The sequence below is a fragment of the Micromesistius poutassou genome (assembly GCF_964030765.1).
Source record: "Micromesistius poutassou genome assembly, chromosome: 12".
In the NCBI taxonomy this organism is placed as follows: Eukaryota; Metazoa; Chordata; class Actinopteri; order Gadiformes; family Gadidae; genus Micromesistius; species Micromesistius poutassou.
Genome location: NC_140282.1, coordinates 17,502,023 through 17,520,987, shown reverse-complemented (window position 1 = coordinate 17,520,987; position 18,965 = coordinate 17,502,023). Strand labels below are relative to the sequence as shown.

Sequence of the window (18,965 nt, the reverse complement as noted above, 5' to 3'; positions counted from 1 at the left end):
AACTTGCCAGTAGCAGCAACTTCCTGTTTATATTGTTTGCTGTCAATGATTGGCTTGAAATTATCTAAACGTCACTAAATGCGACACTGGTACAATTTACGCACTACTAGTAACGTTAAAACTTAAGTTATGGTGGTGCAACCAAAATTTAGAACACTTTTAGTTTGAAACTAGCTACGTCGAGCGTAGGGTTAAGGTGAACTTTACACCCAGACTTATGATCGACTTTATGTTCTGCTGGTGCAACCGACTGCAGGCTTCTAACTCAGCAGCTAGAAGCGTTCTTAAGGCTAGGGGGTGTGAGGATTTACAACGTACTACCGCCAGCTAGCCCAGGCTAGTTTACACACATCCTTTACACACACACACACACACACACACACACACACACACACAGTGGAACACAGGACATGTCATCAAAAACTCTCTCTCTCTCGACACTTGCAGTAGTATCAGCCTAACCTAAATGTATGTAGAACCCCAAAATAAGCACACACAAAATGTTATCGAACCTGGTCGCACACAAGTCTCTGCTTCTCAAAACTCCCATTTAAAAGCAAACCCAAACTCTCTCGCGTGCGTGCGTGCGTGCGTGCGTGCACACACACTCTCACACACACACACACACACACACACACACACACACACACACACACACACACACACACACACACACACACACACACACACACACACACACACACACACACAAAGAATGAGCGAAGTGCACTCACCCAGAAGAGGAGGTTGAAGAAGACCATGCCGTAGCGCAGGCCCGTCATGCAACCTTCGGCCATCCTGCAGCGCCGCAGCTCTAGGAGGAAGATGAAGGAGAGGTCGAGGTAAAACACCACATACTTCTTGCCCTGGCCGTAGCGGCCGTCGCTCGCCCCCCGCGGCCCCTTCGCCGTGTGGAAGCCGAAGGCGAACGGGGGCCGCTTGTACTCAAACTCGCCGCTGTAGCGGTGGAACCCGGACGAGAAGGGCGGCGTGCCGGCCTTGCTGTCCAGCGACGGACTGCGCCGGTACGGCGTCTCGTCCGTGCTCGAGCGCCTCATGGCCTGCTGCTGCGACACGCGCAGAGTCCTCAGAAGTGTCCCTATGGGATTCAGACTTGCGCACGCGGTCCTCCCGGTCGCTGGAGTCTGTGAGCGGGAGTTCTCTGGAGTCCTACAGGTGCTGCTGAAATGTTCTGCGGTGGTTGAGGTCGAACGCCTCGGATTCAGACCTCAGTGCCTTCTCCCTTTCTCCTCGGTTTAGAAAACAACGCGGTGGCCCCTAGAGAGACCACAACGCACCATCACGCACCATGGTGAGTCGGTGAAAGAAAAGGTAAAAAAAAAAAAAAAAGATCCAAGTTCATTTTTGAAAGATGATGGGATGGATGGATGGATGGAGGGGGGGGGGGGGGGGGGGGGTTCTACCGTCAACCTAAGATGTAATCCTATATAAAGCTACAGAGTTTCCATAATCCCAGAACACCTGGATATCTGGTGTGTTCAGGACATCACTGATGATTCGAAAAATACAGACGCTGCTTCGCTCTGCTTAATCCCTAGAGCACTGGCTGTGTCCCTCCGTGAACACAAACCAGTTTCCTCCCCAATCAACCCAATTCACTCAAACCGGCTTTATTGCAGAGACGTCCAGATTGAGAACCTTACTGTTTAATCCTACATGGTGACATAAGCTAGTCTTGTGAAGGTTCTTTTTTCCCCGTAATGCCATCTTCATGCAGAAATAAGATAACACATGGAGAATACATCACAACATTCAGGTGCAGGTACATTCTCTCCCCCCCCAACAGTCAGCAGCGGTCTCTATGTCCCCCCCGCTTTCGCTGACGTGCATAAAAAAAGTGCACCTAAAAAAACGGGTACCGCTCAGAACGTACAAAACAGGAAGGCAGTCTCATGAAATCAAAGTCGGGGAGCATATCAAAAGAAAGCTTCAACCGAAGCATCAACATGCGGCATTCACGTGTGCGTCAAGAATTGCTTTTAACGTCTTGTGAGTTTAACTCTGCTTTGTATTGGTCCGCAGTCCGCTCCGTTCCCGCACCCCCGCCCCCCCCCCCTCCAGTGCTGTCCTAACTTGTCCTTTTGTCCCTCAAAGTCTCATGGGAATAAAGGCATTGGTTCCTCCATGCGTCCGTATTGTCCTTCTCACTCTCTCTGTCTCTTTCGCCCTGCTTCTCTCGCTCTCTGCTTCTCTCTCTCTTTCGCTGCTCTTCTTGTTTTATCAGTGCTCAATCTCTCCTCTTGCCGTCTCCTGTCTGCACGCTTGGGTGGCGTTCCCTTGAATTCCAGACTGTGATCAGAAGGGCAAAGTGTCGGCCAGGCGTCTCTTTTCCCTTCCCTGGTTTAGGCGGGCAACAAGATCAAAGTGTCCAAAAGAAAATATGAGGGGAAAAAATACATAGGCAGTTTCTTTATAGGAGATGAAGAAAGACTGCAGTGTTTGAGAAATAGTCCAGCCCGTCAGCTTGCTGCTCACTCAATTCCCCCTCCCTCTCCCTCTCTCCCTCTCTCTCTCTATCTATCTCTCCCTCTCTCTCTCTCTCTCTCTCTCTCCTTCGGTGTCGCAATATATGGTGCTCTCTCTACTGAACATGGACAATCTCAACCACCATCCCTCCTTGGTAACTGCCCCCAAAACCTGATAACGATAGAGAGGCAGGGGGTCATTCATATGCAAGCCACACCCTACTACCGGGGACGGCCAATCACAGTCTGGTAGCCCATCCTCCCTTGTGCACACAGAAATCTGGTCTAACTAGATGCACTGATTCGGCTGCACACCAACACACACACACAACACACCTGGTGTAGAGTAGCACCAATACCGTCTTTACATCTCTCCCTCCCGCTTTCCCTCTACTCGTTTTTTCTCTCTAGCTTCATGTATGCTTTGCAGCCCGCTGCATGGGACTCATTGTAAATTGTAAGGTTGCTCGCACACGCACGCACGCACACACACACACACACACATACGGCTGCACTCGATATGCTTTTCCTGCTCATGTTTTCTTCCTGTCCCCTAGGAGCCCCTAGGAGGAGTGAGGCAGAAGTCCCTCCCCCCTAACTCTCCCACCACCCCCCCCCCCCCAACACTCAGCATTGGTTCCTGCAGCATGTGGTCAATAGCACGCTCATATGTATGCATTAACATATAGCTTAGAGCCTATCCTGAGTTGACATTTCTACCAAATGCCAATGCAATTCCTAGCCGACCATGTGTCTTTCTGGGTCTGTGGCTATGAATTCACTTGAGGTATTTTTAAAGCATGGAGATGGTATTCATTCATTATTTCTAAAATATACAGTATATCATCCCATAGCCTGCTGGCTATGGGATGTATCAACATAGTTTATTCATTAATTGTTTCATGTAACCGAGTAAGGTACTGATGGGCAAAAATAACCTAACGGACACATTACATTATGAATATAGTCAACTCTGGGTCCAAACTTAACGAGCACAACACACCACACATTCAAGAGGGTCAAGATGACCCTCGAGCCCCCCTATCAGTCTGCGGAGAACACTCTGCCTCAGCTAGATGGCGAGGATACACACATCACACAGAAAGACAACACAACCCGGAGGCTCAGGGACAAGAGAACCCTCGATAACCCACACAAAGTCTGCCACACACACCTGACTAGGAAAGAACTATAAGTTTCACATGCACCGGATCACGGGTGCTCTTCTGAAGCAGAACCTCCACGGAGGCAAAGCTCCGGACGACCTCAGAGCTGTTAGGGGACGTAGAATATTCGATCTCTCACGCTTTATGAATCAGTATTACCTTTGCTACTTTACTCAATAAATCCGAGGCCCTCGTGCTGACAGACTTTATTACCTCTCCGTCTCATTTTATCTGGTCAAGTAGACAGACAGACTGTTATTCCCAACAGTACCCTCTCTGAGTCTCTGTGTATTGGAGATTGCGAAAATTAAACAAAGCATAGATTGTAGAGAGGCCAGATAAAATGCAAGCTTTATTAATGCTTTAACTGGCCTCATCAAATTGGTACTCTGAAAAAGGCTCAACCACCACAGAGGCGTCGAAAGGATTGCATTCCATAGTACGCACAGTCTGGTTAGGGCTAATTACAAAGACATAGCCTAAGACAGGTCAAGGAATCCACTAAGTCTACTCTGGCGCAGACATAGGCTATAAGCTGTCGGGCCATTCCAGCTGCAGAGCGCAAATGCACCTGCAAGAGAGAAACAGGGGTCGAGGTGTAAGCAGAAACACACGGCAGCGCGTTTAGTCTCATAAGACTTTGTGACAGAAATTAGAACAGGCTACCATGATCGGGACAAAGCCAATCATTCAGATGGCCTATCACTATTCTCAACATTTACCACGCAACCCAAATCAGCTGCTTTTAGCTTAATGATGCATTTACATAACAGACAAAACTTAAATATAATCCTACCTATTGCAAACTCAGCCTGCGCCTTCCCATAGTATAGAGTTCCAGCAAAATTGACTCTGCATCCAATTCAATCTCTGGATGGATGTTCAATGCTAGTCTAGTCAAACGCTTGTCTTCTAGACTAGAGAGTACTCGCCAATCAATATGAACTTGTGCAGCATCAGAGAACGTCTGCTCTTTATGCTGCGCAAAGCATGTTTGAGAAATCAGCATATTAAGATAAATGTAGTTGTCACACAAGCTATTTTTGGAACATGGAATTATTTCAGGGGGTGAAATGCTGTGAAAAAATGTATGCACAGTGCGTTCAGGATTACGTCTGCCAGTGCCACTGAACCACCACACCCAACTGCAGCGCCACACACACACAGATAAACATGGTTTACATTTGGCTAAACAATGTATAGAGATGAAATATGCCCATGTTCCCCTGGGTTGTGCCTGAGCTACTGAAATTTATTGGATAGAGATCTGGTGGGGAAACTATGAAGTTAGATTAGTAATGTCTGATTTATCAGATGGTATTCCTGCTGCAGCAGCAAGAAAATTCTTTAGGAATAGATTGTTTGGGTGTCCTGTGAGGCAGGATCGGTTGGTTAGCCTGCTTTATCTCAAAGGCCATCTACGATTCATGTCTATCTGTGATTTGTCCTCGCACTCTGAGACTAAAAATCCTATTTGGCCTTATTGTGAAGCCCCCTCCCCCCCAGGCCTTACTATATGCATCCCTCTCTAAAATAACAAAGTGGAACTCTCCTACTCCCCACCATTGACAGTGTACTAGAGCGGGCGGTTGAGACGTGGTATATGGCCTGCGTGATGGATCTCTACTTGCCACCACGGTAAACTCCTTCTCCACCCTCCTGCCCCTTTAGCTACTTCCTCAGCGAGAGAGTGGAGCCAGGAGATAAAGCCTAGGGGGGAAACACATCTTTGAACAGGCTCTGTCACCTGAACAAAGAGATTGCCGTTATGATCTGCTGCATGAATTATTGTATTTAAAACAGCTACTGTTATATAAAAGTTTGAATTACAAATGGTCCTATTCCCAGAAGGCCCTCCCCCCGCCCACTTCTGAATGCCACTTGCCATTGGCTTTGTCGTACGAGTGAGCAGTAGGGCATAAATATACCTTTCAACTTCTAATTTAGCAAATTAAGACAATCTCCGGGTTTTTACTTCTTAGGAAGACCTCTGTAACAACCTTCACTGTTCTTGCCTTTGTCTGTTAAAAAAATAAGACAGTGAAAGACAATATATATTTCAATACAGACATCACACAACAAATGTAACCATATAAAGTGCAGCTCAGTATGGGAATTGTTATTTTTTTTTTATCATTTATGAGATTAATGATTTTATAATTTCCCATTTCTTAATTTAGAAGACGTTTAGAGGACGACACAGCCAGGGCCGGTGCTGACCAATTTGGTGCCCTAGGCATGATTTATGATGATGCCCGTAGCATCATAGACAAGGGCGTATGGTAGGGGGTCTTGGGGTAACCTGTGTTGTGTTTATCTCTGTAGCATGGACTGGGACACTCTTTTATTTCCTGCACAACAGTCAACTGCAGTCAACAACAGTCGGTGGAGTTGACGTCTTTGATCTTGTAGACATTGATGTCAGGATTTGCTGCCACAATTTCGTACAATGTCGACTCCCATTTGTCAGCTACCTTCCTTCTTTCTCTTTCCCATCTGTTCGCAACGAGCACTCTGTCACCAATGGTTAGAGGTTTAGAGGTGACCCCTTGACCTTCCTGTTATAGAGCCTTGTGTGTCGAGTCTGCTCTTTCTGACTGTGTCTTTGTGCAATCTGCACCGCTTCACGCAGGTATTTCTTCAGGCATAACACAAACTCATTGTGGTCCACCACAACATCGTCAGAAAGCAGTTTGAAACAGGATGTCAACTTGGAGACGAGGGACTCTACCAAACATCAGGTAGAAAGGTGCAAAGCCTGTCTTCTCGTGCTCTGTGCAATTGTAGCAGAAGGTGAGTAGCATCTGGGGCCACTTGGCTTTGGACTAAAGGCCCATTCATACCTCTGGATCCCGACGAAATTCATCTGTCCGTACTAAACGTTGCCTCTGGTACTACCCTTCATACCTCCATCCTGTTTCAGCGTTGTTATGGATGTTACGCAATACATCCTCTAGAGGGCAGCGACTGTTGTGTTGCAAATTACCGGCATCGACAATCGCAAACATGGCATCTGTAGAGGAGATGATTTTGCTTTGTCATTCGAAATCGGCAAAAAAAAAGGCGCAAAAAGTGTACGCGGCGGTGGCATGTGACACCCCTCACCAACCCGCAGATTCTCTCCTCAAAATTTCAATTAAAAAAAGCTTTATTGTCATGAGAAATATACATTTGCATTGCCAAAGCAGGTGAACAATAAAATAAAAAGGTCAGGTCTATAGTATAATATAAGTATAAAAGGTTAAATACAAAATATATATACAGATATTATAGGCCTACTACTCGAATGGTTGGACTTCTGACTCTACTGCCACCTCGATCTCCGGTGGTATTGCTCCGGTTCGTCCGGAGGACTCTGGATTTAAGCTCAGAGGCGACGGACCCACTGACGGACGAAACGACCTCCGGGACCGGACGAAAGTGTCCGTATCCGTTTTTACCGTAGGGTGTGAATGGGCCTTTAGGAGGCAACGTTCTGATCATGGATCCATGGGTCCTGTTGAACCTTTCAACCACGCCATTGCCCTGTGGGGAATTGGCATATCGGCACCCCCTTCGGCTGCAGGCGCCCCTGCTTGCTGATTACTTTTTTAAGAAGTAACGAGTAACAAGCAAACACTACTTTTTAAAAGTAACTTCCCCAACACTGGTCACAACAAGCACATCCATGGACTTCCTATCACTGACCTCTGGAGACAAAAGGTCAATGCAGACCAGTTCCATCGGCTCTGATGTGCGGATGCTCTCGAGTGGAGCGCAAGCATTGGGCACTGGTGTCTTTCCAACAACACAGCGATGACAGTTCTTCACATCATCATCAATGTCTTTTATCATGCCAACCCAGAAGAATCTCTGCCTAGCCAGAGACAGCGTTTGTCTCTTCCCTTGGTGACCAGCAGAATCATGAATTCCATTCAGTTCTTGTGCTTTGAGGGAGTTGGGCACGACAAAGAGAAAAAGTCATCTGTTCATGCCTTGATCTTTTCTCACCTTGCACAGTAAGCCATCATGTATAACCAGCCTGTCCCAATACTTCAGGAGCTGACGCACACTGGAGGGCTCATCTGTTCTCTCATTCTTCGATGGCTTCCGCCGTCTTTCGATATAGTAGAGGACTCGGCTGATGGTACTATCATGCCCTTGTTGGTTCACGAGACCACCACTGGAATGATGTTGGCGGATGTGTTGTGTGGATTTCTGCCTGATCTCAGGACCATCTGATGGTTGTTGGGAGTACCTGAAGGCATTTTGGACTGTGTCATCAACAACACCACTGACATTTCTCTGAAATGTCAACTGACATTGTGAGGGACCGACGTGGTCACCCCGCGTATTTTGGATACGGACTCACTGGACTCGAGTGTGGACAAAAACAAGGGGCAATTCCATTTGGAGTAAAGTTTTATTTCCTTCAAACAAAAGTCCAAAAATAAATAAACCAAAATAAATCCATCTGTAAAAATATAAATTAATGTTTCAAAAAGAATAGCTGTTATCAGTTTAGCAGCTTAGCATAGCATGAGTTGGCATAGCATAGCATAACATAACATGTGGTTCCTAGTACTGGCCTCGCATCAAGCCAGCACCTACCTTCAGGCCCCCCAACACAGAATGAAACACCCCTTAAATAAGGCAAGCAATTAGTCCCAGGTCGACCAATCAAGGCCAGTTCGGCCATACCATTTACATGGGGAACATTTCCTGGCCAAGGCTGGATGGACTAACATACTGCCCCCTACTGCGACGGAAGTACAAATATGACAATCAATTGGCAGGAATGGGAGAGACAGTGAGAAGGGGTTTTACTTTCTCACAGACATGTATGGCTTAGTAACAATGCAGTGGCTTACGCAAGACTGGACAAAGAATTCTCTGCTTAAAGCATCTGCCTCAACGTTTCTGGGGCCTGGGACATGCTTTATGTCGAAGCTGTATGATGAAAGTTTAGCCACCCATCGCTGTTGCCAGGCATCCAGTCTGGGCTTTGTCAAAATGTATGTTAAAGGGTTGTTGTCAGTCCAGGCTGTGAAATGTCTTCCCTTTAGCCAAGGCTGAACTTTTCACAAACATCCTACTTCAGTGCAAAGAATTCAAGTCTGTGAGCAGGGTAGTTAATCTGTGAACGAGACAACGTTCTGCTGGCAAAGGCTACTGGTCTTGATATCTCCTCATCAGGAGGGACTTGAGGGAGAACTGCTCCAACTCCGTCAAAAGACACGTCAACAGCCAGTATAAAAGGCTGGTCAAACATTGGGTGAGCTAAGGTCACACTCTGTGGCAGATCTGACTTCAGGACTTCAAAGGCCTGCTGACAGGCTGGTGTCCAGTCAGTAGGTGCGAGTTTTGTAACACTCTGCCTGTTCTTCGGCTTTCTCCCCAACTTCCCACGAGCATGGACATGAGCTTCCAATAGCCACTCGTCTCTCTCAGATGTGTCAAAAGCCTTTTTATGACGTTAGTGGTGTGTGTGTGTGTGTGTGTCATGTGATGAAAGTGAGGGCTCTGACACGGGGAGGGAAATTTCAGAGAGTGAGAAGGATGAAGCAGAGGGTGAGGAGGAAGAAAACATACAGAGACTGAGAGAAACAGCCAGAGGTACAGCAAGTGGATCCATGTGGATCAAGTACTGCACCATCAGGTTTGTGATGAAGGTTATTTCTGTTTGCAAAGCAGTGCAATTACAATTTCATTGTAGCTATTCTGTACTGTGTATCCTTAAAATTATGCTTTCTGTTGTAAATTCAATTTGTGCCAATATGGTGCAAACTTTTTTACCTACATTTTGAACTACATGCAGATATACATGCGCAAGTAAATAAATGTTGTTGTTGTGCTCTATGTTTACTGTACATCTTTCTACAGATATCAGCAAGTCCAAGAATGATGTACCAGTACAGCCCAACTTGAATATATTCCCAACCACTTTGATGGGGGACAGAAGATGGTGCTTCAGGCAAAACTGGTATACTCTTCATCCATGCATGAGCTCCATCAATTTAAGAGAGTTTTGGACAGAAAAAAAGTGGTGAAATTAAAAAGCCATGCAGTGCAGTTGAGCTGGTTTGTTTTATTGAGCCATACAGGGAAGTTTTCTTTGAACTCTTTAGACTGTGCAAGATTGCCGTAACCCTTCCTGTAAGCTCAGCCTCTTGCGAATGCAGTTTCTCCACACTGAAACTGATTAAAACCTTCCTGCGGTCCACCACTACTGATATGAGACTCGAGTGATCTTGGTGTCCTGAGCATAGAGACCAGAAGGGCCAAGGCTCTGGATCTTGGTGTATTTGTGGACCGTTTTGCCGGACAGCACAACCGCCGTATCCTGTTGTTGTTGTAGTGTAGTGTATCTATATTTTATTACATTTACTTGATCCAGCATTGTGCCAATTCAAATACTTCAGTGTGGGCTCAACTGCCCACAGTAGTGGGGCTTCCATTAATAGGTAATGTCACGTTGTTATACCCTTTGTTGTACCCTGGAGTTTTGTTCACATTGAATTGACACACTGTATTTGTACCCTGTACTGTAGTTTTCATTTTTCTATGGCCCTACCTCCTTTAGGTTTAGGATTTAGGGCATGAGCTCCATAAATTGAGTGGTGAAGTTAAAAAGCCATGCAGTACAGTTGAGCTGGTTTGTTTTATTGGGCCATACAGGGAAGTTTTCTTTGTATTTTTTTGTGCCCCTCTGGTTAAACACTGGCCCCTCTTTGGCCCCCCTAGTAAAATTTGTCTAGAACCGCCACTGTTCACAATCCTGCTCTATGCTCTGTGATATTTTGTTTATCATCATTTCTATTAACTTTTGCGAGGCGCATAAAGTGGTCATGTAGATCGGTCGTCTGCCCGTCTATTGCGCGTATCACACATGAGGCGATCTTGCACATGATGGGCAAAAACAAACACATCACATCTATGGTATGCCTTTTAAACTTTTCTCATGTCAAGGCCCGAAAGGTCAAACCAACCCAGAACGTGGTATGCCTTTCGACTTTTATGTCATGGCCCGTAAGGTCAAGTCAACCCAGAATACGGTCAGATATCCCACCGTTAGATCACAGTCATTAACACATAGCCTAACCACAGCCCGGGGCGCCTCCCGCCCTTCTCAAGGTTAGGGAGCTGAACAGGGAGCTGGACCCGGGTAACCCCCACGCCAGCTCTGAACACATAAAACACACACACACACAGAACCATCATGCATCATGCGTGCATAGAGTGCATTTCACTTGAATATTTTTGTCCTTTCGAGCTATAAACTGGAAGTAGTGAGAATATCGCCACTGGCCGAAACCCCCTGTCTCCGTCTCCATCTCTATCTCCATTTCCCTCTCTCCTTTGCACCTGCAGCTACGTCACTCAAATTGATCGCTATGGCAACGTGCCGAGGCAAGCAGCATACACAGGCAGCACACACAGTTTGTAAAGGTAAACAAAACCCTTTCATCTGCCATTACAACCAATGTTGGCCCCCCCCAAGAGTTTCACAAACTTGCCGTGAACAAACTGGTCGACAATAATGCACTTCTGATAAACATCAAGAAAACAGAAAAGATTGTATTTGCCTCACCACCAGACTTTCATTCCGTTTCTCTTGTCATCCATCAAGAAAAATTGTAGCATCCCCACCGATGAATGGTCAAGAATTAGACTGATGGTTTTCTTGTTTATTGAAATTCTTCCGTGAGTAGACCAATAAACCACCGTAAGAGCTTGTGCCTCTTCGCCGGGTGCTAAAACAATTCCATATAGAATATCCGCAATTTTGCGCGCGTTAGGAACTCACGTCAGCACGGCCTATTACTTCAACTTAAAAGTCCTTCAAACAAGGCAGAACACAAAGCAACACAAATTCACCCAAAAAAATGCAAAGCAATAATTAAGGCTCATTACCACTCGATAGCGCTGTGTTCTCTTCTATAACTAAATCAGAAATTGGGTCCGTTACAAAAATCAAGTAGGTGTCCTCATTAATGGCGCATTTCCACCAGAGGGTGCGGGTCGGTTCAGTCTACAAAGGTTTCCACCGCCAAAAGTGGGCGTGATCTGGACTGAGCCGTATTGAGCCGTACTCGTCTCACAGTACTCCGTTGTGGTACTGAGACGCCTGAAAGGGTGCCGGCAAGTTTGAGCTACACACGCCGTCCGTTGATTGGGTGACAGAATCGTCCCTTCCGTGCGACAGGGGGATAATAACAAACAAACACAGTACCCGCAAGGTATTTCTGGATAACGGCAAAAGCTTCGTTTATTGAAGAAAATGTCGCACAAAAGTTTGCCGTCCTTCTTGGACGACCTACATTGTTGCTCTTTGTTCATTGTGTGCTTTCTTCTTTTTCCTTGGATTTATTAGCAGGCTACACTGTGTCGGGCTGCTATGAGGTCACAATGATTACTTGCTAGTACCATTAATCATTGATTAATGGTACTGGCGGTGGTGGAAACGCGAGCCGTAACTGAGCTGGGTTATACCGCACCCTCACCACTGGGCTGAGGCGTGCTGGGTCCGAAGCGTACCCGCCAGTGGAAATGCACCATTCGATTTTTTTTCTTTTTGCATTTGTTTTATTTATCATCTTACAGTGTTACATGATAAGTAAAACAAATGCATTAAATCTGTCATACACATGCCTATAAGGCTCTGTCTGCACCTGCTATTGGCTCAGTCAAGCTCACGTTGCATTTTATGCTGGCGGGCCGCGGAGAAAGTCACTTTAGCTAGGCTAACAACACGCTTCAAGATGTCTCTCTCCAAGCCAAAAAAAACGTATGATTGATTGTGAAAATCGCCAATTCAAAAGTGAATGGACTGACATAGTTTTACTCTGTGTGGCCCCTGAACCCCCCAGTGGTTTTCCTTCTTGGCCCACTTGTTCAGGAGGTTGAATAGCCCTGCTGTAGGGGATCAGCTTTCATGGAAAGTTTGTAATAAGACTAAACAAAGAATCTGGTTTCTCCGCCGGCTCAGATCTTTCAGTCAACAAATTATTTTATTATTTTTTGTAGCTGTGATTATGAGTGTGTTTTACAGTACTGTAACACCACATGTTTGTCTGCTTCTTTAAAATAAAAACTGCTCCACCAATTGAAAATCTGTTCAAAGATAGGTCAACCACTCCAGAAACTGTATGAATCAGCCTACCATAAAAACATACTGAGGGTGGCTAACAACATTTCCTCCGACCCCAACCACATACTGAACACAATCTACTAACAAATCAAACCAGAGATATAGGGTTCCAACATTCAGAAAGGTTAGACTGAAGCACTCTTTTGCTCACCAGTCAATTCTCGAACTGAATCAGGCACTTCATCCTAGACCAAATGCACACTGAATGTCGTCGTCTGTTGTAATGTTATGATGAATGTATGTATTTTTATTTTATTTGTGGGTCCTGTCTTGATGTCCTGTTTTTGATGTCCTGGGCCCAGTTTCCCGATAACTATGGATCCACGCTCGTACGATCATTCTCACGAAGGATCTTTCGAACCTTCGTAAAAAAAATGTAGCGTTTCCCAAAACTAGAACGCATGTGCACTGCTCTAACAACGTTCGTAGGCTTGTAACTGTCTACTGACACGGTTCGTAACTGTCTAGACACGGTCCAATAAATAGTGAACTTCCTCACAGCCTCACCGAAGCGCTTACAGTGTTTTATGGCAAACAATCGCAAAAAAAGCCTGCAGAAATTCTCTTTCTCTTACGATGTCGTAGGCTTGTAGCTGTCCACTGACACGGTGCTGAAATGGGCTCGGTAGGAGGGGGAGACGCAGGACTGTTGTTAGATTAAACTATATTTTGTGGCAGCAAAAAAAGATCTCCACATCAAGGCCAACAACAGAGTTTCCTACGAAAAGAATAGACTAATATGAATGCTACAAATATTAAAACACAATTGATTAGGTCTAGGCCGACATATGCTATATCAGTCCTAATCCTGAATGCACCGTGCGTACATTTTTTCACAGCATTTTCTCCTCTGAAATAATTCCATATTACAAAAATAAAAAATAGCATGTGTCTGTGTGACAACTATAGCATTTATCTAAATGTGCTGATTTCTGAAACATGCTTTGCGCCGCAAGGAGGGCAGACTTTCTCTGATTCCGCAGAAGGTTTCATTCATTCATTCAGTGATTGGCGTGCCGCGCACTGTCTAGTCTAGAAACTTTGGTGTCAACATTAAAAATGCAACGTTCCATTCATTCATTATCATTCAAACGCAGAGGCATTGACACAGCTATTGCTGTTGCTGGTCTAGAGGTCTAGATCGATTCCTGCCCATATTGTTGGGCAGGGGTATGATGGTGCGGGCAATGTAAGCGGGAAAGGCACGCATCGCAGCACAGTTTCCCGCAGCAGTCTACGTTCACTGCAGAAACCACGCTCTCAACTTGGCGATTGTGCACTCCACTAAGGTCAGGGATGTTCGTAACTGTCTAGACACGGTCCAAAAAATAGTGAACTTCATCACAGCCTCACCGACGCGCCTACAGTGCTTTATGGCAAACAATCGCAACAAAAAATGCCTGCAGAAATTCTCAGCCCGCTGGTCTCAGCATGATTCATGTAGGCTACAGTATGTCTTCTGTCATTGATCAATATGAGGACATTTTAACCACGATGGTTGAATTAAAATCAGAGGGAGACAGCAAGTGCAGCTCGCAAGCGACCTCCCACACAAGCAATGGAATCATTTCATTTTATTATATGCCTTGTGATAGGGTTGCCTTGTGACGTGGCGTTTGATCAGTACATTTTGACTGCGCATGTATTTTTGGAATTTTAAAATTGCTGCAATAAGTTATATTTTTGTTAACTTCTAACATGCCTCTGTCTTTGCTGTTTAAATCTAACAGTAGTCTATGGGTAATATATATGCGGGAACCACTGTTTTTGGGGTATTGCGAAATAGCGCCAGCTGGACATTCAGTGGTATTGGATGACGTATTTTAATAAAACACATCCAATACACGGAATGTCCAGCTGGTGACTCCACTGAGGCTATAGTAACGATGCTATTAGCGCTCTATGAGTACCCCTGGAGCCGTCGTTAGCTACGAGGGTTTTAACGACGTCGTTACGCAACAATGCTTTCAGGAAACGGTCTGAAAACTCTGCGATGATCGTACGATGAACTTTACAACACACTTAGGCTAACAATGCTTTCGGGAAATGGGGCCCTGATGTCTTGTCTGTGACTTGCTCTGACAATAAAGTATTATCGTATTGTATATTCTTTGGAAAACTGGGCGTAAGACGGGCAGTCAACAATAGTGGAGGAGTTTGGTTACGGTTTGGTTACGGTTTCCACTCTGCACCACACAGTCTAGGAATAGACTGACCAGACAAGGAATAAAACAAGGGAGCAAGAGAGACCTTTCAAAACAGAAAAGCCCAGAGATAGTCACTGAATTGAAGTGATGACATGCTTTTTATCAGCAACAAGGAGAAAAACAGATGATTCACATCAGTCATGTGTCATCCAAAAAAGGATGACACATGGGTTGTAATGTGACACAGCCCAGTGCCTCTAATCACTACCACTTGTATGTCACATGGTGGATAGGAAGTGATCAGTGCCAGTCTTTCTACATTCTGTCAGGAGCAAAGGTGTACAGGAATATTAGGGAACTTACCTCAGGCTAAGCAGGAAAAGATGGTGTGTGTGTGTGTGTGTGTGTGTGGGCAGAGGAAGAGGAGGAGGATGAAGAAGATGAGAAGGTAGGAGGGGTATCCAAGTGTCCATGCCACCCTAATCTTAAGCTTTGCCATTTCTCCTCCGTTTATCCTTGAATCTATATTTCTTGCCGACATACCTTTCATTCCAGCACTCCTTATAGGGCGTTCACTCAGCGGAACCAAGAAGCAGAGGGCTGAATAAATATTGGGACTCACAAAAGGCGGGTTAACCAGGGAACCTGGACAGACGAGGGCTGCGTTACCAGCGGATGAAGTTAACATACGAGCAGAGGAAAACACACACACACACACACACACACACACACACACACACACACACACACACACACACACACACACACACACACACACACACACACACACACACTGAGGAACTGTTAGTATAAGGCTCGTCTGTGTAGTACATTCATGTCCACTTTCTTTGGAGCCAGTGTTCAGCGTAATTATCAGGAGCCGCCACACCTAGAGTGAGCGACACAACAGCCACAGTACTCGCCTTTAAAATACCACTAACAGGAGCTGAAGAAAACGTTTGCACTACCACTCCGACCACAGCTATTTCTATATGCGTTCATATCATTTGCACTGCTGTTGTTTGGCAACAAAAAGAAAAACTTGGGAGGAAGCATCGAGTCCAAACTTGTTTTTCTTTGAGTTCAGCTGAAGGTCTATGGGGTTCTGAAGAGTGTTGGGTCTTTATAAAATAAATGAAGTTGTGTTCTTGTATTAGCACAGCTCACACAACTGTGATCCAGCTACTGTGTTGAGCAGTATTGCAGGATCATGAGCCGTGTCAAACGACAAACAAACAACATGATTGCAGTAATTGGTTCACTGTTCAGGATAATTACATCCACCCCCCGTTTATTGAAGTGATCAATCAGTGCACCTTTCTGCAGTAATATACCCTTTTAAAAAGAGGCAGTATCCTAAAACAAACACAGATGTCGCTCTTCAGACTATGACGCTCCTTTTATGTACCAGGGCATGGGTAGTAGACTTTTCTTCATGATGTTAGTCGGCTACACAATTCCCTAGGCCAAGAAAGTAGCAGACCCATAATTTGTGTCATGGGCGACACCTGTGTTTGTTTGTTCTTTCGATGACGCCTCTGTGAAAAGGGTCTATACTAACAAGAACCATGGCCGGGCACGGTTCAAGAGACTGCTATGATAGTCAGTGTAGAACACATGTGAGACGGTACTATGACCGCGTTTGGCATGGTTTAGTGGCTGAGGCCCAGGTAACCACACAGTCCCACCCCACCAAGGATGTGTGGGAATAGCCACTGGAATGTTTGGTATTTTTCAAATGTTAATCTGCTCTCCATAAGTTTTGTCTTTTTAAAATCAATATCCCTGTTTACTCTCCCTGAACCAAAGTGACGAACCATTCACAACTGTTTCACTTCATTTGAATAATATGAATAGTATGTTGCATCATTTGAAAACATTTCTGAATGAGTAGTTTCCGATTTAAGCAAATGGTTGTGTCAGGACTCGAGTCCAATAATCCAAAACCTAGTTTTCTACCGATCGTGAATATGCACTTCAGTAGATAAATACCAATCCTAGCTGATTTAACAATAATCTGAACATTTTAGTACACAATTAAAAATATAAAACCCTGTAAACTATATAGTTGAATTAAAGGGGAAGGGTATCAGAATGACAGCCAATATTGCCTGCATATTTCTAAATATGAATCTAACATTTGAAAAAGAGCTATATGAAGCTTCTGTATGTATTGACTCTGACAATGCATTCAAATTTTAAATTACTTACCAGTGACTTAATGTATCTTCTCTTCGTTATCCTCGATCGTTGGATATAAGGAACAACTTTAAAAGCTGCCTCCACCGACCGTAGTTTAGTATTTTTCTCCGTGGCTTCATCAAGCTGAAGACGCCTCAAATTATAGGCCAAAATAGAAACCTTTGTCGACGACTACTGGTGAAAAAAAGTATCGACGTAAGATTCGTACACACATCATTCATCATTTGGTCGTGAACTTTACAAAGGAATGGCAATTTGGTCCACGGAAAGAATGAGTACAACATTCGGTTTTTAAACAGTTGAACATTTTTACATGCTGGATTGTAGGCTATTGTTTGTTTGAATATACATACATTTCGGTAAAACTGGCAAGATATCTTACAAATAAGAAAAGGTGCAGTGATTCTAAATTAATATTAATTCTAAAACAGTTGTATTCTCCTTTTGAGTAAGGTTATCACTCTTTGCAGTTGATCCAACCAACCTACAGAGGGTAACATTCAATTATGGAACAGCTTGGTTTTTTTTTTTAACACAAATAATAATGAAGAAGAACCACGGAGCATTTTTGTTCATAATTCAAGATTTGGAATTGTTATGTAGGTCAACCGTAGTCTTAACATTCAATTATTATTTGTTATTAAACGACCCAATAAGTGCCATAGATAACGAGATAATAACGAACTAAATGGGCAGCGGCCGTGTTGGTCTAGATCATAGATATAAGTATATATATCTATGGGTCTATGATAAGAACTGATTCCGGTAGGCGAATGTGTTTTTCGTAGGCGGAAAATCATGAATATTAATGAGGGGATAGCCGGAGATTATCCAATCACGTTGGTTTAAATCCCTGATCCAATCCAAAAAGGCAAAAATCCGTCACGTGACCGCAGGGAAGGTAAGCGCAACATTTGTGGTGCCGGAAGTCAAAATCCCATTCATTTTCCCCGTCGAGATTTAGATTAATAGCCTTAAATGTCGTAACCATCCAAATGACACATACCACGCGTTTTATTCGCGATGTCATTGAAATCACTACACTACCCATAAATCCTGAAGTGTGACGCGACGGCTCTGATTGGTGGAGCTGGTGGAGATCATAAGACACTCTGCTGCTACTGAACTCCATCGCTTACCAACAGCAACCACGATTTATATTAATGGAAAGTTTGAGTTGTGGTTAGAGCTGTAGAGGAAATTAGCTGTAACGGTGGAAAATGATGTTGATATAGAATATATGATAATAAATAAAATAAAAGTACAAATATATGATATGGCACCAGCAGTGTTTTTTATTTTAATTTTATTAATTTGGGTGGTATAAAAGCAAAGGAATGCATAATGTTGAATGAATACGTAACTGGAATCCGAGACTGAATTCACATGTATTATAAAAACATTAAGAGTAACGTTATTACGCACTGGTGACTGCAGTCAGCAAAGGGACGTACCATGTCGATGACAACGCTACACACTATATGAAACACACACACACACACACACACACACACACACACACACACACACACACACACACACACACACACATAGAATATATGACACAACTTACATTAACAATATAATAGTGACAAAGGTTATAAGATGCAAGAAACGCGATAATGGTTGGAACCATTGCGAAAAGGTTCGCAATGCATCATGGGATGAGCAGTTCCTTCACTTGTTCACAAAAATAATGTACACAGTCTTGTACCGTTGCCTTTTCTTCCGTTTTCCAAATTATTTTTTGGCCCGAATCAAACATAAGCTGGTCACGACTACCTTGACGGACGATTGGCTTGGTTCCAGGCTTAAAACTCTTTATATAAGGATT

At 44.4% G+C, this 18,965-nt stretch overlaps 1 protein-coding gene across 1 annotated transcript in view; it reads right to left on the bottom strand.

Annotated features, from left to right (window-relative positions):
• Positions 1-1,058, bottom strand: part of tspan4a (tetraspanin 4a) — a gene marked incomplete at both ends in the record, with an annotated part of 86,548 nt that extends 85,490 nt beyond the window's left edge. Inside the window, one exon of the mRNA XM_084476700.1 lies at positions 735-1,058. Coding sequence (XP_084332826.1) covers positions 735-1,058 — 324 coding nt within the window. The remainder of the gene's footprint in view (positions 1-734) is intronic.
• Between the last annotated feature and the right edge of the window lie 17,907 nt (positions 1,059-18,965).